The sequence below is a fragment of the Dipteris shenzhenensis genome, chromosome 5, assembly GCF_047967505.1.
Source record: "Dipteris shenzhenensis isolate YYH24624 ecotype China chromosome 5, Dip_SZ_1.0, whole genome shotgun sequence".
Taxonomy (NCBI): Eukaryota; Viridiplantae; Streptophyta; class Polypodiopsida; order Gleicheniales; family Dipteridaceae; genus Dipteris; species Dipteris shenzhenensis.
In genome coordinates, this window is record NC_141600.1 from 43,225,456 (window position 1) to 43,248,301 (window position 22,846).

Below are 22,846 nucleotides of genomic sequence, written 5' to 3' on the forward strand. Positions count from 1 at the left end.
TAGGGCCAGAGTTAAACCCATGCTAGATAAGGGCTGTTCCTCTAAATCTTTTTTCTGGAACTTACATGCACATAGGCAAAGCCAATCTATCATGAGGGTAAGGAAATCAGATGGTCTCTGGACCCAATCTCTCTCTCAGCTTGAAAAACAATGTCTGGATCACTTTCAGCTCCTTTATTCTCAGCCTTCTTCTTCTGCACCTCAGGTTGCATTGGCTCGTAACAGATTTACTGAGCTTGTTTCTCCCATTGTCTCCTCGCAAAAAGCCTCAATGCTGAAATGTCTTTTTCAGATGATGAACTGGAGGAAGCCCTTAAGCATTTGGGTAAACATAAATCCCCTGGCTGGGATGGTCTGACGGTTGAATTTTTCGAAGCCTTTTGGCCAGAAATGAAGGGTCCAATTCTGCAGTTTATTAATGCAGCATGGCAGCACCAACATCTTCCCTCAGCTTGGAAGCATGGTCTGGTGAGGCTTGTGCCCAAAAAGATTCTTTGTGAGACTATGGATGACTGGAGACCAATTACTTTGATGCCGGTGATATACAAACTGATTGCCAAAATGTTAGTACATCGGATAAAGGATATCCTTCATGATGGACTTCATCCCAGGCAATATGGTTTTGTTCCAAGACGGCATATACATGACAATATCACTAACACTCTTATTGCAATGGAATATGCTAAATATTCAGATCAAGATGTGTTGGTCATGCAGGTGGATGTGGCAAAGACGTTTGATACAGTACAGTGGGATTATGTCTCTCAAATCATGCAAAAACTTGGTTTGGGCCAAAGCTATCTAATGTCATATATTGGTTTTACTCAAATTCTACTGCACAATGCTTTATAGGGAAACATTTGTCTGAGTCTTGGACTCTCAAACGTTCGGTTCGACAAGGATGTCCTCTCAGTGCCTTGCTTTATGCCATCGCTTCACATCCATTGCTTCTTTATATGGATCACATGGTTGATACTGGACAGCTAGAGGGGCTTCAGATTTCTGGTTCACGACCCTTCATAGCGCAGGCCTATGCAGACGATTCATTCTTCATGCTAAAGAACAGTCCATTGGAGATTCGCCTATTGATGGATACCCTTTCAGAGTTTGGGTTGGCATCTGGTCTTAAAATTAATTTTCAGAAATCAAAACTCATGCCTCTCAAGCTTTGTGATTGGCATGCTATTCTATGGCCAGGCCAGATTATTCAACCGGAAAATATAGTTAGACATTTGGGTTATCCTATTGGCTGGAAAATCAGTAATAAGCAACAAATGTTATGGGTGTTCAACAAAATTCAGGACAAATTACAATATTGGAAGATTTCCACATGGCCTCTGCATGTACGGCTTCGAATTGTCCAGTCTATTGTTCTAGCTTATGTCCAGTTCTTCCTTCCTCTATTACATTGGTCATCTCGAGATCTCTCATCCTTTATGTCTCAAGCCATGGAGATTTTTTGGAGAACCAAGCTTCATAAAAAAGCTTTACGGTTGCTCAAAATGGACTTGCTTTGCTCACCCAGAATGCATGGTGGTTTGAATATAATAAACATCAAATATCATGTGTTGGCAAGAAAGATCACTATGCTCAAAACATTCTTTCAACAAGAGCAGCCTTGGTCTATTATGCTAGCAATTTTGTGTGGTCAGATGCGCACACAAGCTTATGGACATTGGATAGTAGATCCATCGGAAGTAGTACTGGGAAAATTTGAAGGTAAAATCCCTGCTTGTCCATTTTCCAATTCCTTGATTCAGGATTGGAAGCAAGTACTCTCTCACATCAAATGGTCTCCTCATCCTGCTTCTCTAGCTTCATCACTCAGATTGGAGAGTATTCATTGGAGTGCTGTGTTTTCCTCTCCCCTTGCTGTTCAACAACCCATTAGAGCTTACAATCTTATGAAAATGGGTATTCGGATCATTGATGATGTTGTAGATATGCAAGGAAATCTTCTCCTTTTTCCAGCAGCATGTAGACAATACAACCTGGCAATGCATCATAGACCTATTTGGAAAGCTATTGCTGATCTCCTACTTCCTCTGGTTCCGATTCCGACATTGAATGGCAGTGACAGGCTTCAAGATTGGCACCTTCAGTCTTCAAGTTCAAGCATTTCTTCTAAGCCTTTGCAGTCATTGACATCTATACAGGCTTATAGATTAATTTTACCTCCTCCTTGGATTGCCCATCATGCTAATTCTTTATGGCATCTGAACAAATCATCAGCCTGGTGGAAAGGAAGATTGCAAATGATATGGAAGTTGAAAATGCCATTGAAGCAAAGACTATTCTTATGGAGATGTATTGTTGGTATTCTCCCAGTGGGAGTGAAATTGGCTAAACGACGAATAGCTTCACCTCTCTGTCCAAGATGTCACCTTGCTTCGGAGAGTATGCCGCATCTATTGTGGTTTTGTTCATATTCCAGAGACCTTCTAGATAGAATCTCCTATTTTTTATCTCTCAGATTTCCAGCACACAGATTCTACAGGTTTTTCTGGATGTATGGCAAACTATCAGCTTCTTTGTCACAGTATTCTCTCTTCTTCCACTGGATCAGATACTGGGCCTTATGGACCCTCTGGCTGCAGCGCATCCAAGCATATCTGAATTCTCCTCTTCAGCATCCTTATGAGTTTTTCAGAGCCTCATTAAGGCAGTCTTTATATGATGCCTTACATGAGGAAGATTTGGATGTTTCTTGTATTCAACTTTTCTTTTACTGTTTCTGATGGATAGGGCTGTAGCTCTATTTTGAGCATGGCCTGGATGTAAATGAATGTTTTATAATATAAGTATCTTGGTTTTACCAAAAAAAAAAAAAGTGTGTGCGCATAGGTGATCTTGAAGTTGAGGCGGAGGTACGAGCTGAAAATCTTGAAGCATTTGTGCAAGCAAACGCCATAGGGGGAGAAAGCAGATCTACCTTTGCTGGATGTCATTTCAGCAAGGGAAAAATTATTACAGCATGTCACTCCAATTGTCTCACCGGCACAAGCCCTGGACTTGGAAGCTCCTTTCACTGAAAGAGAGTTAAGTGATGCTGTTAAATCATGTATAGATGGAAATCTCCTAGTTGGGATGGTCTAACGGTAGAATTTTTCTTGGCTTTTTGGGATCTCCTGAAAATACCTTTGCTCCAAATGATCAATAGTGCTTGGCAAAATCAGTATATGCCGGATTCTTGGAAGAAAGGTTTGGTCAAACTTCTTCCCAAGAAGCCTATCGGTGATATACATGATCACCACCAAAATGGTGGTTGATTGGATTAAGAATATTTGCATGATGGTCTGCATCCAGCTCAGTATGGGTTTATTCCACAACGGCATATTATTGATAATATTGCTAATGCTTATGTTGGGATTGAATATGCCAAGTACACATAACAAGATGTTCTTATTTTGCAGGTGGATATTGCCAAGGCATTTGACACCATTTAATGGGATTTTATAGCTCAGACGATGCAGACTTTGAGATTTGGTCAGAAATTGCAGCATGTCATCTTCTGGCTTTATCAGGATAGCAAAGCTGCATGCATTTTGTCTGGAGACATATCAGAGCCCTGGACGCTTCGCTGTTCAATTCGGCAAGGTTGTCCTCTCAGTGCTATGTTATATGCTATAGCCATGCATCCAATGCTTCGATATATTGATCATTTGGTGGTGACATATATACTACATGGTCTGGAAATTCTTGCAAGTCGCTCATTGGTTGCTCAGGCTTATGTAGATGATTCATTCTTCATGCCAAAAAACACTCAAAGGGACCTTTCTTCGCTTATGCAGGCTCTCTCTTTGTATGGATTGGCTGCTGGCCTTCACATTAATTTTCAGAAATTCCGTCTGTTGCCTTTGCACTCTAAGGATTGGCACAGACTACTTTGGCTGGGGGAAATTGTTCCACCAACTCAGTTGATCCGTCATCTTGGATATCCTCTGGGTTGAAGCATTACTCAGTGTCAACAAATTGATTGGGTTCTTGCTAAATTGAAGAAAAAATTGGAATATTGGAAGTTGGGTACTTGGCCATTGCACGTCCGTCTTCGCATTGTTCAATCTATCTTGGTGGCTTAGATTCAGTTTTATCTGCCATCGATATTTTTCACTAAGAAGGATCTGTCTTCCTTCATGTCCACCATTATGGAGATTTTCTGGCGGTCAAAGCATGGCAAGAAAAGCTTGCGGTTACTTCTAGTACAAAGATTATGCTCACCCAAATTGCATGGAGGGGCTGAATATTCTTAATATTCATGTGCACATTCTAGCCCACAAAGGCAAAATGATGCTTCAGTTTCTTCAAGACGATCAGCCTTGGGCTGCTATGATGCGCACTTGATCACATCACCACTCTTGCTTTTGGTTTTTGGCACCCCACGCAGTGGGATTTTCTTTTGGGCTGCATTGAAGGCAAAATCAAAGGATTTCCTATGGTTTCTCAGATGTTTCTGGATCGGAAGCATATTCTTTCACATTTGGGGGTAACTCTTTGCGAGCAGAGAGCATCCATGGTCACGGGTTCTTTCTCCTCCCTTGGCCTTGCAGGAGCCCCGATGCTCTTGTTTTCTTAATGCAAAAGGGATTTCCAATGTGGCTGATGTTATTAAGGATGATGGCACTCTTTTATCCTTCGCTTTGGCTGCTGCAAAATATGGATTGGGAATGCACTATCGTCCTGTCTGGCAAATCATTACTCGAATGCTTCAGCCATTTCAGCCAGTACCACCTTTAGAACTTCAAGACAGGCTTGAGGATTGGACCCTTCTTCCTTTATACTCGTCCATTCGTCCATTGAAGCTGTCTCATTATAACAGTCTCCTCTTTATATAAAGTTATGCTATCACCACCGTGGGTGTCCGACAAGGCAAATCAGATTTGGGCTTTGCATCATCCGGTCAAATGGTGGAGAAAGAGATTGAAGCAGATTTCGCATGTTTCTATGGCAGGTTTTGTTGGGTGTTATCCGTCTGGACAGCTTTTATCATGCAGACAAATTGCTCCAGCAATTTGTCTTGGTGTTTAGCTCCAAGGAAATTCGTATCTCATATCTTTTGGCATTGCCACGAGACACGGAGTATCTTGGACGTCCTTCGGCACAGATTGAGAATGAGATTCTCTCAAGCTTCTTTTGGCAAGCTTTTCTGGTTGTTTTCCTAGACGGCCGGATTTTGACTTGTTCTTTATCTGGGTTCACTACTGGGCACTTTGGACTCTCTAGAAAGCTAGAAACTACAAAGTCTTTGGTGATCCAGTTTTTTCTACTTTTGTTTTCTTTCATTGTTCTTTGCAGCAATCGCTCTTCGATTGTCTGCAAACTCACTGCATAGATTGTCCTACATGGAAATTTTCTCTTGATGTAATATTTCATCTTACCAGTGTTTTCTAGGATAGCTATCTTGTAATATAAAGCACTCAAAGTTTTCACTTAAAAAAAGTGTGTCTCTTCGCGACAAAAGAAGTGTGTGTGTATCTTTTGTGCTATCTCTAGAGGCCTGAAGCAAGAAATAAGTGTGGTATTTACGGATTAATGAGACTCTCAACAGAAGGGTCTTAAAAAAGGTGATACATATCCAAAGTTGTAGGGAAGGTACGGTGTGTGTTATCCCATATGTGGATGACTTCATAATAACATGTAATGTTCAAGATTGGTGAATGAAACAAAGGATGACTTAACCTAGACATTTGACATGCGTTATTTTTTTGGCAACAAGGTGTGGCAAAGACTTTATTGCAGCCTCTTGTTGCATTATAGATATGCAATGCAACTTTTGAAACGATTCAATATGCAAAAGAACAAGCCCATGGACTATGGAACCAACTCGGAACGAAGCAAGATTGACACTTCACTGACGGTGGATGCAGAATATCTATTGGCAACTTGTGGCAAAGATCTTGTTACATGGATATTTTGATCCGTTTTTGTTGGCTATTGAAGATCAGCAACAAGTTATTGTTTCTTTGTGGCACTTCAGTTATTTCATTGTATATGAGATTCGATTGACAAATTTTTTTGGGGGCTCATCCATAGAATCTCGCACTTTGCGGTTTGGTCGTTGAGTGAATGTAGGTACAATGGTCATTGAAAAATCTGGATGTACTTTAAGTACCTACACTCACCTTTGGTGACAACAATCAGCATCTGCAGGAACCTTGTGGACAAACAATATTGTAACACACCATTGTCTTTTTGGAAGGAGGTAGTTAACCTTATGTTAAGGAGATTAGAGGATTGGACCGCCCGACATCAAGTTTCAATACTTTAGATCTCATCAAGGGCTGGTTCCATTCTAATTCAGCATTGAAGAGGCGGGGGGGGGGGAGATTAGAAATAATTGCATCTTGCTGTATATTTCCTATGTGACCTGGGTAATATAGATTAATTGTGGTTATAGCTAATTTCAGATTAGTATGTGAACCCAAATTTAACCAAACCCAAACGGAAAGCCAAACCCAAACCCAAACTCTAAAATTGATCCTTACCCTATTATATATCCAGATAAGGTGGGGTAGTTGTACACAAGGCTCTGTCTGGTTGCTTGTTGCTCTGTATGTCTTTGCTCTCTTTGTAATGCTCTCATTAATATATCCGACTTTGTACTTTCACAGTCTTTGACGTTGATTAAAGTCATTGGCCTTCTCTTTGGCATCGTGCCCATTATTTCTTGCCTTTGCTTCTGCCTGTTTGTATTCTTTCTACCAATAATGCATCTTGCCAAACCGCTAGGACCAGGCATTATGACATTGGCATGAAGTGCTTTTGTCTTGAGTAATGCTTGCTGCCATTGGAACAATCTTTATTGAATGAAGAAGTTGTGGTGCTCATTTAACTTTGCTGAACCATCTTTATTGACCTTGGATGTTAGTTTGAACACGCTACCATTTGGGGAACCATCTTTATTGAATAAAGAAATTTGTGGGACATGTTTAACTATACTAAACCATCTCTGGTTGCCAGCTATGGCCTTCTTCTCCACTTGTTTCCGGAAACAAATGCATGTTCATCTTTGCCACCCTGCTGCCAAATTCTGTTAGCATTGTTCTTGACACAGAAGCATTCTATTCAGCTCTATGGATAAAAGAGTTGAATTTACTTCATCTTCTTGCTTGCTACGAGTACCTTGAAATTTGATATCAAGCTGTTCAGATGGAGATGGTCATGATTGCAACCTTGACCTGTAAACTTTGACTCTCAAGTGATCTTCCCTCATGCATATATTTGGGTTCTCAAATAGAAATCTAGAAGGATATCTGTCAATTCTGCCTGTGGCATCTTTATCACCTCGCTCCCACTCATGTAGCTTCTGCCCCTCGTCTTGTCTGCAAAAAATTGTTACATATGTAATTCCCTTTTATTTCTAGCTATGGTACTGTGTTGAAAACTGCCTTTGCACATCTTGAAGGTGCTGCTGAAATCACTTGTATATTGGACAAGTGCAGTTTGTGATTTTTCACCAATATAATATTTTTTCACATTCATGCAGGAAAGATGTCAATGCTGCTCGATCAGAGAGAGATCGTTTGGCTGTGGAAGCTACATATGCAAGGGAACAATTGCAGACAATAATTAAGGAGTGTGAAAATCAGGTCTGTCTTGATTTTCCTTCAAGAACTCAAGCTATTTAGAGCGAAGCATTGGATTTGGAGTTATCTGAAGCTTACTTTCCTTCTTAAAACAGAGAAAAGAGATGGATGGGGTTCTCGCAAGAAATGTGGAGTTTTCTCAAATGATAACAGATTATCAGCGACGGTTTCGAGAGAACTCTGAGTATATTCAAGCTATTGAAGAGAAATCTAGAAGGCTTTCAATAGAGGTATTTGCACTTACAGAGTTAGTGGGGTCTTTCTTTCCACAACATGCTAGAGGCTCTATTGTCAATATGCGATTATATGTTCTGAAGTCTAAGCTGCCACTTTTACATTGCTCCCTTGAATGTGTAATGAAAAAATTTCAATTTATTATAGGTTTTAAAGATGGAAATATGACCACTGTGCTGTTTTGCCATTTTGAATTGTACATTTTGGAATCATTGAAAACATCTTCTTAGCAGGTTTTGTTGTTGTTTAAGAAATGGGATCCATGTATGAAGCTGGATCCCTTATTGCAGATGGTGTATGCTTGTTTTAACTTGTCTAGCTACTGCATATGTGTGACATTGGACTTGTTGGTTTGTGCTGTGATTTATCCATTTGATCCTTCCCCCTCGAAATCCGTATCAGGCATCTGTGTTGGAACGAGAGAAAGAGCTCATTTCAAATGCAGAGAAAAGGGCCTCTAAAGAACTTTCATCTTTGTCTGATCGTGTCCACCGATTGCAGGTATTTTGATGCCTGAATGGCCAGGAAAAAAGTGCTTGATATGTTACCTCCTGTTCAATTGTTGCATTAGTCCAATATAATAATGAAAAAGCTGATGAATGTTTTTTTTTCCACAGGCTACATTGGACAATATTCATACAGTGGAAGAAGCTCGAGAGGTGTAATTCAAGTCTATACGTCCGTTTTCTTTAAATCTTTAAAATCAAAACTGTAAAGCTAACAGCATTTGGAATCTAATGATTTTGTAGAGTATGCGATCTGCAGAGAAGAAAAAACTGGAGGAAGAAGCAAATCGTTTGCAGGTTTGTCTTTCAACAGATGATTCATGTAGATGTGACTACCCCAGCTTTTGGGTTTAATGTGTTTATTTGTTTTTTTTTTCTTGGACGGTTTAACTGTTTATCCTCCATGAGTGACAAACAGACTTTGTTGAGTAATGCCACGTATAAGGTCTTTTGCATTCTTTTGGTATGAAGAGCTGCAAGCAATCTAGCTCCAATTGTGACGGACTCTATGGAAGTTGACTACAGGCAGCTTCATGATTTAGAAGGAAATTTCTTGTTTGCAAGTTGTAGGGATGTCAATAGGAGACTACAGAAGGTTTTTCATAGTGCAGCATCACTACTTGGGCCTTTGTAGGTTTAATGAGCCTCCAAGGATAGGATTACATGGACATAGTGGAGTGCTCTTTCTTATTTTCTTTTCCTCTTTTCCCTCTCCTCTCTTTTCCTCCCTTCCACCGCTAGTCACTTTCACATCGGGTAAAGGCCTCTTATTTTCTTTCCCTCTCTTTCCTCCTCTCTTTTCCTTCCTTTCCCTCCTCTCTTTTCCTCCCTTTCCCTCCTCTCTTTTCCCTCTTTCTGCCCTCTCTTTTCCTCTCTTTCTCTCTTTTTTTCTCTCTTTCCCTCCTCTCATCTCTTTTCCTTCTCTCCTCTCTTTCCCTCTTCTTTATTTTCCTCCTCTTTCCCTCATCTTCTTTCTCTCCTCTCTTTTCCTTTCCTCCTATTTCCCTCCTCTTCTTTATCTCTTTCTCTCCATCTCTTTTTTCTCTCCTCTCTTTTCCTTCCTCTCTTATTTTATTTTCCTCTCTTTCCCTCTCTTATATTCTTCTCCACTCTTTCTCTCCTCTCTTTTCCTCTCTTTCTCTCTTTTCCTCCTCTCTTTTCCCTCTTTTCCTCTCTTTTCACCTCTTTCTCTCCTTTTTTCTCTCTTTCCTTCTTCTTTCTTTTCCTCCTCTTTCCCTCATCTTCTTTCTCTCTTTCTCTCCTCTATTTTCCTTTCCTTCTCTTTCCCTCCTCTTCTTTCCCCCCTCTCTTTTCTTCTCTTTCTCTCTTTTTTTCTCTCTTTTCCCTCTTTCTCCCCTCTCTTTTCCTCTTCTTTCTTTTCTGCTCTTTCTCTCCTTTCTTTTCCTCTCCTTTCCTCCTCTCTTTCCCCTCTCTTTTCACCTCCTTCTCTCTTTTTTACCCTCGTACCCTCTTCTTTATTTTCCTCCTCTTTCCCTCATCTTCTTTCTCTTTTCTCTCCTCTCTTTTCCTTTCCTCCTTTTTCCCTCCTCTTATTTATCTCTTTCTCTCCATCTCTTCTTTCTCTCCTCTCTTTTCCTTCTCTCCTCTCTTTTCCTCTCTTATTTTCACAATTAGCTTGGATTTTAAGTTTGACTGAGATTCATGGCAGGGTCTTATGATTCAGTATTTTCGTTCTTACCAAATTTACCTACAGAAAATGTATCTATATGCTTTATTATTGTTGCAAATTGTGGCATCTGCCTGTGGCCACATGGAACTGCTAACTTAATAAATCAAAGACACCTTAAATTTTGGACCAAGAAAGGTTTATAGTGTCACTGATTGGGGCATAAAAAAGGAGGACAAGAAGTCATACAGAGAAAGCTAGTGTTGAATTATGCATCAATCAAATGAATTACGAAAATGCCTAAAGAGCTTGTGTGTAGGATCAACAGCAAGGAGGATTAGCAGCCTCCATGGGCTTTTAGCGTGGACATATTGCACTCATTCAGTGGCTTGAAGACAGCTAGCTGGCTCACCCGGATCTGGATGTAGTATCTGCCTTGGTTAGAGAGCATGACAATGATAGTGTCTAAGTACCTGGGTAGTGTACACTAATTGTTTGGTAGTTTTTGTTTGCAACCTGTGCTATGCTGAAGCCTTATGTCTATTCTTATCATATGCATTTGCCTATTCTTGTTTGGGTTAAGGGTGTTGGGTCTGAAAGGCGTGCTTTGTTCATGCTTTGGTTTTATAAATTTGGCTGCTGTTATGAGGTATCGGCGTGTTTGGTTTTTTGAATCTACGTGACAAAGCGGCAGCTCTTTTTCATTGTTGAAACACAAAGCATAAAAGAATACTCTTCAGCACAATTACGAGAGTGGGATATGCAATACTGTCGTTTCTGTTGATAAAGAAGACAAAGAAACCATGCTTCTTTCTTAGAAAGGCAATATGCTAGAAAATTAAATCTTTAGAATGGTATGTATGCAAACGAAATGTCCATAATGTGCCTGTGGGGTTTTGTAGAAAGAATGGGTTGAGATGAAACATGAGCTAGATTCAGAGCGAGCTCATATACGGCACCTCACCAATGAACGGGATCAAGTCCTTAAGCAGGCGATGGACCGAGTTGAAGGTATAAGTAAAGAGCTTGCTGATGCGCTACGACAGGTCTCAGTGGCAGAGACGCGTGCACAGGTTGCCGAGGTACGTCATTCTGAAAATGGAGGTTCTCGTTACAGTGTATTGGCACAGTTGTTTTGTTTGGGAGATATTTGTATTAATGTATGGTCAGACTTTAAAAGGTAGTTGAAAATCATAGAGACTTATAGCTCATGTAGATGTGTGATCGCGTTTCAGTTTCGCCTCCATGTACTCTGTCATGCTTCTTACACGTCTTGTTTTGTATGGGCTGTGGAAAATCTCTCTCTCTCTCTCTCTCTCTCTCTCTGTGTCCCTCATCTCTCTAGCATGTATGCATGCCTCTTGTCCACAACTATCAAAGGTAGTATTTTTTAATCTTTTATTTGCCAAATAGGCTGATGGATACAAGGGTCAAATAGCTGCAAATGAAGAGTTCTTAGCTGCTACTCCTATGCTGCAAAAAGTGACAACCTCTATTTAGAAATGAATATGTAGAAGCTGTTTCACATGCATTAGCATATGACGTGCGTAAGAAACGCTTGATGCCTCTAAGAATGGAGTTGCTCTCAGTCTCAGTCTCAACCATTTTGTGTTGTCGAGAATGTTAGGACAATTGCCTAATGGGTAAGCATTAATAAGTGAACTCTAGGTCACCTTGGATGTACCTAATGCCACTTTTAATGTAGGCATGAGACCATCTAGCATCAATAAGTTGCGGTACCTATGATCGTTGACTAGCGTGTTTGGTAAACAAAATTTGTCATAGTGGAATGGTCAATTGTGACAGAAGAATGAATCTGCTTTGGTTGCTAAATTATCTTCTCCATAGAGCCATGTTTGAGTAGCACTTTGTCCTTATGGTGGTGTCATGACATGATTATTTGTATTAGATCCTAGTGGATCATTCTAGGGAATCTGGCGATTACCCTATGGTTGTAACATTGTAAATTGGTCAATTGGATATAATAAAATATGCACATATGCATTAGGTCCTAGGATGGTTAGTTTGTGACAAGTTGGCTGCCCATGCATAGGAATGAATGGATGGAACTTTTGATCTTGTTGAATGCGTCTACTAATTTGTTCCCTCGTAAGTGAAATGTGATCGCATTCACGATTATGCCAATGAACCTTGCAACTGTGGGTGTTGACTGAGCTATTTAAATGGTTGCATCTTATGACTTGTCCTCTTGATGGTGCAAACAGTCGTCTACTTGATGGCAGTAATTTAGAGTCCCCTTACCAAAAATTTATACTTAGAAATTGCTGCGGAGTGGTCGGTCTTTGTGGTGATGTGTGTGTACTCTTGTTCTATGTGGCTTGCAATTTCCTTTATTGCATCCCCTCTCTTGTGTGGTGTTGCGTTTCTCTCTCATAGACCCTTCGGTCTTTTGAAGGCTTGAATAAATGCTCTCTCTCTCTCTCTCTCTCTCTCTCTCTCTCTCTCTTGATGATGAGATGATGAGATTGATATATAGTCGATAATCGGCATGACTATGTTGTACTCAAGACTTAGTACTACCATTCTGCATTTTTTGCATTTGCATCGGTGTGGATGCTCGTTTAGTAGCTCCACCACCACAGCTCGTTTTTACCAGGTTTTTCAAAGTCTCATAGACCCATCGGTCTTCCGAAGACTTCAATAAACTCTCTCTCTCTCTCTCTCTCTCTCTCTCTCCCCGTATCTTATTTTGTGGAGATTTTGCTCCTTTTCGTGGTCTACCTCCATTCTTTTCTCATTTTTTCTAGCCTTGATTGCAAGGGTCACACATGAATTGGTATGAAGCCCTATGACCATGGTGATTTGGTTATTTTTTATTTTATTGAAACATCAGTGCCGTGCATCATAAGTTTGTGGAGCGTGCTATGAACGCTTGAGGATTATAGATGCAACTCCAAATTTTGACTTTTTTTCATGTTTATATGTAAGTCTGTGTGGGCAAGTGCATGTTTGTTGGACATCCATTCACTAGCATTGAGGCACTTGCCTTTAGAAGGGGTCAATGCTTGGCCATGGAAAGCTATCGTAGCTTGATGTGTTGTGTATTTGGATGTTACTTTGCAATAGTCGACTATTGGGTGTGCGTTGTGGGCACATATTGTAAAATGTAATTTTGCTGATTGCAATGTTTGTTTGCAGGTGCAATGTAGAGAGCTAGAGGCAAGTTTGAAGAAAGACGAGGAAAAGGTGATACGATTAGGATCTTACCCTTTCCATTTTTAATATTAGGGATGAGCATTGATGAGAAAGGTGCTTACTTGTATTCATCATGAATACAATGCACACTTTATGAAATTCAGAGTAATTTTTCTCTTTGCTTTCCATGTTACAAGAAATGTAGATTGACATGTCTTGGGTTTTCTTTGTTGCAATGTTGGCTTTGGTGGGGGGCTTCTATGTGGTTAGAAGATCGCGGCACTCTCTAGAGGAGAAGTTGGCCAACATATCAAGGATAATGTACTCGAACCTCCTGCTGAGGTATTTGCTTCTAGTTTTGGTGCTTTTGTTTGGATGTCTCCTTGAATTTAGTGCGATTTGCAAATTGTATCTTCTTTTCCCCATGATTAGCACGCTATGGATTGCTGATTTGTATGGTTGATTTTCAAGTTTTAATAGAAACATAAACTGTACGCTAATTAAAGTTAATCCTTGAATGATGAATTTTGTCGCGTGGTCTTAAGATTTCATTGACCTTGAAGGTTGAATACCCTAGATATGTTATCTTTAATACAATGTAATAATGTTTCACCAACACAAAAAAAAGATGGGATTGTCACAACCAATGAGGACATTAGCTAGTTGGCATTTCTAATTGAGGTACTCATCCTTAAGACGGTCCTACTTTAATGGACCTAGTTAGACGAACTTCGTTAACCGCCAGTTATAACTGAATTTGCTAGCCCAAATCTCAGCGTGGGCTATATGTGTACCTTTGGTTATGGTTAAGTCCTTTTGGAACGTAACATTGTCATCCCTACTTAAAGGTTTTGCCGATGAGCTTCTGAAACTGCTTCTACAAGCTTCTATACCGAACTAGTACTTGTCCTTTTGATTGTTCCGTGAGCTCATAAAAATACTCTCCTGCAATTCTCCTTGATTCTATTACATTCTTTGTTATCCTCACTTCTTTTTTGAGTAAGCTCACCTTGTAGAATTTATTATATTGAAGTGTTAGGAAGATATCTCTATGTATGATAATTTTGATTCTTAATATCATAGTATGGCCAGAACTGGAGGGAAGGTGACATATGATTGGGGTAAAAGAAAAGTGGCTATGTAGATCAATTTAATATTTACAAGTCAAGTAATATATCATTGGCAGAGGGAAAGTGTTAGATAGGAATTCGTAATTTGCATGACTGCACTTAACAATGTTTCTTTATGTAGGCTGTTTCTTTGTTAGAACAATTGAAAGATGAGGCTGACCATCTAAGAGAGGAATTGGATGCATCTAGAAACCATACTGAACAGGCAAGTGATTGTCTTATTGTACACAACTCTTGGAAGTATAATTCAATGCATTTTTGAGAGCTTTACTCATTGGCACATATGTGTTTTGAGGGTGTTACAGTACAAGCGACTTGCTCAAATCAATGAAGAGGCGCTCATACAGATGGAGCAGGCTCATAGCCGTTTCAAGGAAGAAGTAATCCTTTTCTCTATGTCTTAACAAGTTTGTGATTTAAATGACAATTTCATTGGGTCTGGTTTACCTATTAGATGATCCTTGACAGGCAGGGAAAGCAAAAGAGTCTTTGGAAATGGAGATTTCGTCCTTGCGGCAGAGGCTTACAGACCTAGAGAAAACCATAATTGAGAGGGACAGTGCTCTAGCGGCAGCAGAGGCAGATCGTGATAGGGCTGTAACTCATGCTGAGGAGGAGATTCGATTACTCCGCGAGTCAGAATCCTTGAAACGGTGAGACCCCTGGTTTCATGATGTGTATGTATTACAATAAACCCCTAAATGTAGATAATCTTGATGATAGTGATTGATTGATTTATTGATTATGATTTTGCTAGCATAGATTAGTACTCAACAAGGGCCTAGCGCGCCCTTTGCTCCACTCCTATGAGTCTACTTTTTGTTGCTCTTTGTCCCATAGGCCCACAAGGCCTCCCGCGGACGTTAATACATCTTTCTTTCTTTCTTTCTCTTTATGTATGTTATTTTTCTTTTGGGGTGTGTGTGTGTGTCCCTTGCCTCCCCCCCACACATATGCACCTGCACATAACTATGTCCGTCTGCATGCATGTAGATAGAGGGGTGTGTGTGTGTGTGTGTATAGAAAGAAAGAAAGAAAGAAAGAAAGAAAGATTATTAAAGTCTTGGGAAGACCGATGGGTCTATGAGACTGTGAAAAACGTGGTACAAACGAGCTGTGGTAGTGGAGCTACTAAATGAGCAATGCAAAATGCAAAAAATGCAGAATGGTAGTACTAAGTCCTAAGTACAACATATATATATATATAGAGAGAGAGAGAGAGAGAAAGAAAGAAAGAAAGAAAGTTTATTAAAGTCTTCGGGAGACCGTGAAGGTCTATGAGACTAAAGATAATTGATACAATGAGCATAACGGTGGCGGTCTCAAAACAGGCCAGCCAACCGTTTCTACAAAAAAGAGGTTATGAAGGACGGTGTGTCTAGTCCTGATACAAAAAATATGTGTCTACCTCCAGATGATACAAAAAAGAAGGGGGGGGCACCAAAAAATGGGGCAGAGGGGGGAGATACAATATATATGTGCAGGTGGTGATCATCAGAGACCAATCATAGAGGGGCCGTCAAATGGGAGGCCGGAAAAAACCCTGCGATAGATGATTGGCCTCTGACGTCACGCGACCTAGTCGAGCTCGGTCGCCGAGGGCGGCGGGTGGCCCTGTGGATGAGGGCAACGGTAACCCCGGTGGGACGGGCAGAGAGCAGAGACAAGATGTCATGGACCCGGATGTGTGAGTCTGTCCGCTGGCGTAGCTGTCGTGGCTCTGGCTCTCGCTCACGTCCGCGTCGTCGGCTAGACTGAGGAGAGGTATCCTGTGACTGGAAGAAATCAGTGATGGCCGCTGGGTGTCCTCACGCTGTGTGTGCTGCGCGTGTCGCCGTGCTCGGAGAGAGGTATCTCGGTGGCGAGTCATCTCATGTAAGAAAGAGAGAGAGAGAGAGAGAGAGAGCCTATGGGACAAAGTACACTAGAAAAAAGATAGCTCAAACAAGCCTCATGGGGCTGAAGCAAAAGCAAAGGATACGCTAGGGCTCTTTTGTTGAGTGCTATGCTAAGGTACGGAGCTCAAAAGATCAAACAAAGAAACTCAAATATAAGCTCAAATGTAAGATGAGGTCGAGACTCGAAAGTCGAAAGCCGGCACTGTGGTAACTGTCTGATGTGCTGTAAAGATATCCCGTATCTGCATCTGTCAAGCTGTCTCGTGCTATGGAGGAGGACGTGGTCTCCTGGATCGTTGGATCCCATGTGATATGTCAAGGGTGATGCCCTCGTCTCTGGCGATCTCCTTTGGGGAGAGCTGAGATAGGTCGGACCTCGATCGTGCATGCTCTGGTCCCCCTCCGTGTTGGTCTATGTTCCTCGCTCGATAGTGCCATGTCTGCTCTCTCCCTTGATCCATACTGTCCTCATATTAGCTATCTCCTCCACTCCACTATCCCCTGGTCTGCCCCAGTAACCTGTGGCATGGTCATCTCTTGCTTCTCTCTGATCTATCGCAGTAGGATCTCCCTGTGTTGCCGCATCTCCATCAGGTATAGCCCAATACAGACCTGGTTTTGGAAGTGGATCAGGAGAGAGAGAGAGAGAGAGAGAGAGAGAGAGAGAGAGAGAGAGGTCCAACTGTATGATACGGTCGATCTCATTTCATGGGATCACCTTGGGTGGTGCATGTTGTACTGAAAGGCGTGACCGTTTCACTCAATAGGATAGGGTAGGGTGTTTGTGCCTTTACCCCTAACTCCCCTATTAGGAAACGTTTGTGTAAAGTTCCTGCCTTTTCCCGATACATCCTAGAGAGCCCAGGTGCCCAAGCTGGGCATCCATAGAGGATTATTGTGTGCACCATTATAGTGTATAGAAACTCTCTCATTTCCCAATTCCACAGAGAGAGAGAGAAAGAAAGAAAGATTTATTAACATCTGCAAGAGGCCTCACGGGTCTATGAGACAAAGTACAAAACCAAAAGGAACTCATACAAGCCGCTATGGGTCAAAGCAAAGGGCTCACTAAGGCCCTTGCGCTAAACTAGTGAGCAAAAAAGTAGAATAGCAAAATAGCAAAATAGTATTAGGTACTCAGAGTTAACGCTCCTAGTACACGCACAGGGTCCATATATCCAGGTACCCTGGTGGCTTTCTGATGGGATGTGAAGAGCTTTGTATCTGTGTTTGTCGAGCTGTCTCTCAAGGCGGCAGAGGGCGTGGTCTCCTGGATCTCTGTATCTGATGGGCTATGTCAAGGGTGACGCCTCGTACCTGGTGGTCTCCTCTGAGGGGGGCTGAAATTCCATCGTGCGTGCTTTGGTCACCTCTCGTTTGGTAGCATCGTGGTTGTGATTCTCACTGCAAATCGATGATGCTCTCATCTCATCAAGCTCCTCTCCCTCAGTCTCCTCGGTAGCTGACTTAGATTCATAGAAGTCAATAAAACGTGTTTGTGCTCGGTCGACGATCTCGGTGATCTATGGCATCGCCTCCTGCTACTCTTTGGTTTATCGCATCGGTATATCTCTGTGTCGTCTCATCTCAATTAGATAGAGCCCAACACAAACATGGTTGGGAAAATAGATCAATCGTGTAAGCGGATCAAAGCCATGTCCCTCCTGAAAGAGGCAGTGATATCGCCCTCGGATCTCATAGTAGTCTGGGCAGACACATAGAAAGTGCTCCTCTGTCTCAACCTCGCCCATCGGGAATAGTCAGTAGATCCTCTGCTCTCTGGGTAGGCCTGCAGCTCTCCCTGCCTCGATGTAACGAGACTCACAACTGCTCGATGGCGATCCTCAATGCATGTGATATGCTCCTATCTTTGAGATATTGAGGTCTGATAACGAGACCATACTCCGAGACCCTCAGGAATTGGTTATGGTAGAACTGGATGTTGGTGGCAACTGCTCTTTTTTCCCCAAGCCCTAGATGTATGAAGTTGGAGGAGGTCCAAGCGTATGATACTGTCGATCTCGTCTCGTGGGATCACCTCGGGTGGTGTATCCTTGCTGTACTGAAATGCGTGAAGTCTGTCCATTCGAATGCCGTGACTACCAAACCATGTGGGTGCCCGTGCGTACCATGCTGGATCGAGAGAGAGAGAGAGAGAGAGAGAGAGAGAGAGAGAGAAGTAGAAGTAGAAGTAGAAATTATTATCGTCCACGGGGGGCCAAAAACGACCCATGGGACCCGAACGGTGTACAAGAAAAGTCTCCTCTGGTGTGGAGGGGTCAAGAATTTTCAAGTTCTTGACGGTACAAAAAGAGGCGGGTAACAAAAGATCCTAATGCTGCCGGCGAGGCAATGGAAAGGACTGATGTTAACTGTGTGGAGTCTCCCAGTAACTTCTGGTAGTCCTCCCTAATGTGTGCATAACTGGGACACTGCAGAGCTATATGTGCCTCTGTCTCCACTGTTTGAGAGTCACAAAATCTGCATATTCTGGCATGTCGCGGAAGATTCAACCACGCTCCCTTCTCAATTGCAAGCATGTGAGATCTAGTCCGGAATCTAGCAATATTTCTGCGATAGAGCAAGGGGATGGAAGTGCTGATGTATGCCTGAGCAGGGGCCTCTTTTGTCATATATGTGGACCAACATGTGGGGTTGATGTGATCTTGGTAATACTCCAGCTTCACCCTCTTCTTTGTTGTTAGCCATTGAGTCTGTAGAGTGCTCAGTGGGGACATCTGAAACTCTTGGATATCAATTCTTGCGGGTGGCATGTATGAGTCTACATTCCATCTGCTGAACTACTTCCTTATATCTGTCCCCCATCCTGTGCAAATGATCTTGCTCTTATGGTTCTTTTGAAGTTTCATGCTGGCCATCCATGCCCTGTGACTCATACAGACCACTGTGGACCAGGGCAGAGGGTTCACTAAGGCCCGTGCTGAGTACTAAAATGCTATAATAGTACAAAATAGCATGATGGTGGCATGAAAATATCAAGTGCTCAGAGCTAGAGTCCCAAGTGCATGGATCGGCTCCACATATCCAGGCTCCATGGTGGCATCTCTGATGAGATGCAAAGAGCTCACGTATCTGCATCTGTCGGGATGTCTCTCGTGGTGGTGGAGGGCGTGGTCTGCTTGATCTCTGGATCCGATGGGTGCATAGAAATCCGTGACCTGTCTCTGTGCTCGGTCTACCTCAGTACCCTGTGGTGCGGTGGTCCCATCCTGTTGCTCTCTGATATGTCGTAGTAGTGTCTCCCTGTGTCGTCGCATCTCCATCAGGTGGAGCCCAATACAGACTTGGTCCTGGAAGTGGATCAATCGTGAGAGTGGGCCAAAGCCGTACCCCTCCTGAAAAAGGCAATGGTAGCGCCCTCGGATCTCATAGTAGGTTGATCAGACACATAGAAAGTGCTCCTTTGTCTTGACCGGCCCCATCGTGCACAACTTGCAAGTCCGTTGCTCTATGGGTATGCGTGCAGCTCTCCCTGTCTCGATCCTCAGCTGATGGGACGAGACCTGTATCTGTTTGATGGCAATGCTCAGTGCGTGTGAGACTCCTCTATCCTCGAGATACCGAGGTCTGATGATGAGCCCATCCTCCGATACTCTCAGAAAGTGGTCATAGTAGAGCTGGGTCTTGGTGGGGAAGTCCTAGTGTCCCCCCCCCCCCCAAGTGCGAGATGTGTGGAGCTTGAGGAGATCTAACCGTATGAGGTGGTTAATCTCATCCCGTGGGATCAACTCAGGCGGTGCATCCATGCTATAATGAAATGGGGAAATTCGATCCATCTGAATGCCGTGACTGGCAAACCATGCGGTGATGTGTGCAAACCATGCTGTACCTACCCCACTCTCTGCTAGTCGTATGGAGGACTCTAGTGCCAGCCTTGGAAGTCTCTCGCAAGGTAGGTCCGAAACTCTGTGGAGGAAAGTTATTGTTTGAAAAACGGCATCAACTTGGAGAGGGGTCATGGCAAACTCTGCGTGTACTATCTGATGGGGGACCGAGGGCTTACTCCGAATCATCCTAGAGCCCATAATCACCTCTAGCCGCTCAAATATCCTCCATTTTGCTGCTGAAATATCACCCCCCAAAAAAGGTGCCGCATACATGGCAGTTGGCCTCACTAGAGTGTTGAAAAGCCAAGACTTCGTCCGTGGATCCTGGAAGTGCGCCTGGAAGCACTGTTACTCTAGTCGGGCCAAAGCACCATGCCCTTGTGTGAGTCATGCTCTGGCTTCGTGGGTCATGGTGAAAACTGGCCTTGTGAAAACACCACCCAAGTATGTGTAGGACTGCACAATCTCCATTGGCTGACTCTGGTGAAGCACTGTGTAAGAGGTGTTGAAGATCATGATCTTGGTCTTCCCAAGGTTAACCATCAGCTCTCTCTCTTTGTAGAACACCTCTAGGGCATCTAGATGTCTCTGTAGTCCCTCTGCCGAGGATGACAGGAGGACTATGTAGAATCTGTATCATCAAGTCTGCTAGTGGTGCTCCCTCCCCTCCTAGACGGTCTATGAAAGATGTAATCTCATCAATGTAGAGCCCAAAGAGAGTCGGTGAGAGAGGGCATCCTTGCTTTACTCTGATCGTGTTCTCAACCCAGTCTAACAGGCCTCCTGGGACACGAACTCTCCCTCTGACGGACTCATATAGGCTCACCACTCCCTAGATCAAAACCTGTGGAATTTGCATATCCTGTAGTCTCCTGATCCTGTGGGATAGCAGGACAGTGTCGAAGGCCTTCCGAAAGTCTACAAAACAAGCGTAGACTTTTTGGCATCTCGACCTCGTTGTCTCAATGATAGTCCTCAGGGTGAAGATGTGGTCCAGAGTGGAGTGCTATCTCTGAAAATTTGCCTGCCCTAGAGCATGATGCCCGTGTGCCTCTGTATGGCTGCTGATCTCTCTCTCCAGTATCGATCCATAGATCTTGACCAGCGTGTGGCCAATCATGAGAGTGCGATAGTTCCTAGTATCCATGGGGTCACCTGCCTTGTGTATCGGTACTATGGTGGTGGTACTCCATGAGGGTGGGAAGCCGTGACATATGGCGTAGTTGAACATCTGCGCTAATACTGGAGCCAAAACCTGCTGTCCATGATCGAAATGCTCAGTCTGTAGCCCCTCATGGTCCTGTGCTCTTCGGTTATGAAGCCGGTTGAGTGCAGCCCACACATTCTGTGCAGTGAACAAGTGGCAAGTGGTGGGCCTAGGCGTAGTGGATATCAGGTGGTACCTGCATCGGGACATCATAAAGAGAGCATGCATAAGTGTGCCAAACACCTGGGTCTGTGATGGGTATAGGTAGCTTCCCCTCCGATAGAAGCCCCCAACCAATGGTGGGATCCCCTCCTCGAAATGAATTGATCACCTCGTCCATTTTGTGGGTGAGGAAGGCCCGCTGCTTATGACGTGTCAATCGTCGTGAGATCCGCTGTGCCTCAGGTGATGTCAAGTGGCCAAGGGCTCGCTCACGTGTGAGGTGAGCTCTCATCTCTCTGCACTCATCATCATACCAAGGATTCTGTGGCATTTTCCCTAGTGAGGCATGTGCAGATTGAGTCGTGGGGAAAGACCTGATGGCTACGTCTATGACTACTGTGGCAAGGGTGTCCATGACTACTGTGGCAAGGGTGTTTGAGGCGTGGGCGAGTTCTACAACATCTCCAAGTAGTAGGGTTGGAAGTCCCTTCGCCAAGTTTCTCACATAGATGGGGTCCAAGGCATGATCAAAGTGAACATGTACACGAGTGGGCGTGGGGGGACCCTCTTTGTGACTGGCATAGTGGTAGAGATACAAAAGGCTAAGTACGAGTGATCAGCATCGAGTGGGGGAGGGGGCGACGTCATGATTGGCCAATTGCCCGTTCATTTTAATAGCTGTATCGCTAAAATTGTATACCTTGTTGCTGCGGGCTTAGATAGGATATTATTAGATGCGCTACTCATTAACTTAGTAACAGATACACAGAATAACACAGGTACTGACCTCTAAGAAGATCTCACTAGCTGAATCTGCGTCTGGTCGGCTCTGGGACTTTCCTCTATTTCTCCGTCGCATTCTGAGACCCCCATCTCAGCTGTTCAATGTTCCTTGTTACGTGGACAATCTTCCACTGAGGAGGTTGAAGGCATTTAAAACATAAGCTTTCTTGTCTCGCTTTCTTTTTTTTGTTTTGGGGTCAAAGAAGATTATGGTGGTACTTGGTTTAGAATGGTCACTAGGCTGTGAGACACTACCCTTACCAATTCACTTCTTCTTAAACCTACTCTTTTTTGGGTACTCATACCGAGTCCTAGCCTGCACAAACCCACTTGGCTTGTTACCTTTGGCATCTTCATAGTTCAGGGACATGGCTATTGCTTCATCTAGAGTGTTTATATATGTAGCCCGAACTTCCATCTTGATTCTATCATTCAGCTTGAAAATAAAATCCTTTACTTGTACCGACCGAGGAAGAGATTCATATATCTTCATTACACATTCTCTAAATTTATTAGTGTATTTAACGACTGACAAATTTCTTTGACGAAGGTTCCTATACGTCAGGAGGCAAGAAATGGTTTTCAAATTCTTTCTTGAACCCCTCCCAAGTAGTGGATGCCACACCATCCTTTTGTTGTTTAATTCACCACCTATCCGCTCCCTCATTAAACATATGAGTGGCCCTATGGATTTTCTTCATGTTAATTATGA

At 43.0% G+C, this 22,846-nt stretch overlaps 2 protein-coding genes across 5 annotated transcripts in view; both read left to right on the forward strand.

The window, feature by feature from the left end:
• LOC147902058 (nuclear-pore anchor-like) overlaps positions 1-22,846 on the forward strand; it is a 194,651-nt gene that overhangs the window by 99,194 nt on the left and 72,611 nt on the right. For 3 of the 4 annotated variants that reach the window (XR_015540999.1, XM_087374650.1, XM_087374652.1), the window contains exons 21-31: positions 7,484-7,586; positions 7,679-7,813; positions 8,220-8,318; positions 8,435-8,476; positions 8,567-8,620; positions 10,853-11,032; positions 13,110-13,157; positions 13,377-13,448; positions 14,358-14,441; positions 14,542-14,616; positions 14,705-14,889. Coding sequence is in view for 3 of the 4 variants with exons in the window: in XM_087374650.1 (XP_087230776.1) it covers positions 7,484-7,586; positions 7,679-7,813; positions 8,220-8,318; positions 8,435-8,476; positions 8,567-8,620; positions 10,853-11,032; positions 13,110-13,157; positions 13,377-13,448; positions 14,358-14,441; positions 14,542-14,616; positions 14,705-14,889 (1,077 nt within the window). In the remaining variant the exon portion in view is untranslated. The remainder of the gene's footprint in view (positions 1-7,483; positions 7,587-7,678; positions 7,814-8,219; positions 8,319-8,434; positions 8,477-8,566; positions 8,621-10,852; positions 11,033-13,109; positions 13,158-13,376; positions 13,449-14,357; positions 14,442-14,541; positions 14,617-14,704; positions 14,890-22,846) is intronic. The other variant, XM_087374651.1, reaches the window with a different exon arrangement.
• LOC147902060 (uncharacterized) lies at positions 1,653-6,059 on the forward strand. The gene is made up of 5 exons (XM_087375128.1): positions 1,653-2,397; positions 3,307-3,382; positions 3,525-3,597; positions 4,949-5,146; positions 5,865-6,059. The coding sequence occupies exons 1-5, from the start codon at positions 1,653-1,655 to the stop codon at positions 6,057-6,059; spliced, it is 1,287 nt and encodes a 428-aa protein (XP_087231254.1).

Bases quoted from the DNA above. Each gene is read 5' to 3' on its own strand.
- LOC147902060 (XM_087375128.1), top strand. From the start codon at position 1,653: ATGCGCACACAAGCTTATGGACATTGGATAGTAGATCCATCGGAAGTA. The intron at 2,398-3,306 runs GTATGCCGCATC...GTCTGCATCCAG, and splicing joins ATGTCACCTTGCTTCGGAGA to CTCAGTATGGGTTTATTCCA. The intron at 3,383-3,524 runs GTACACATAACA...TGGCTTTATCAG, and splicing joins GTTGGGATTGAATATGCCAA to GATAGCAAAGCTGCATGCAT.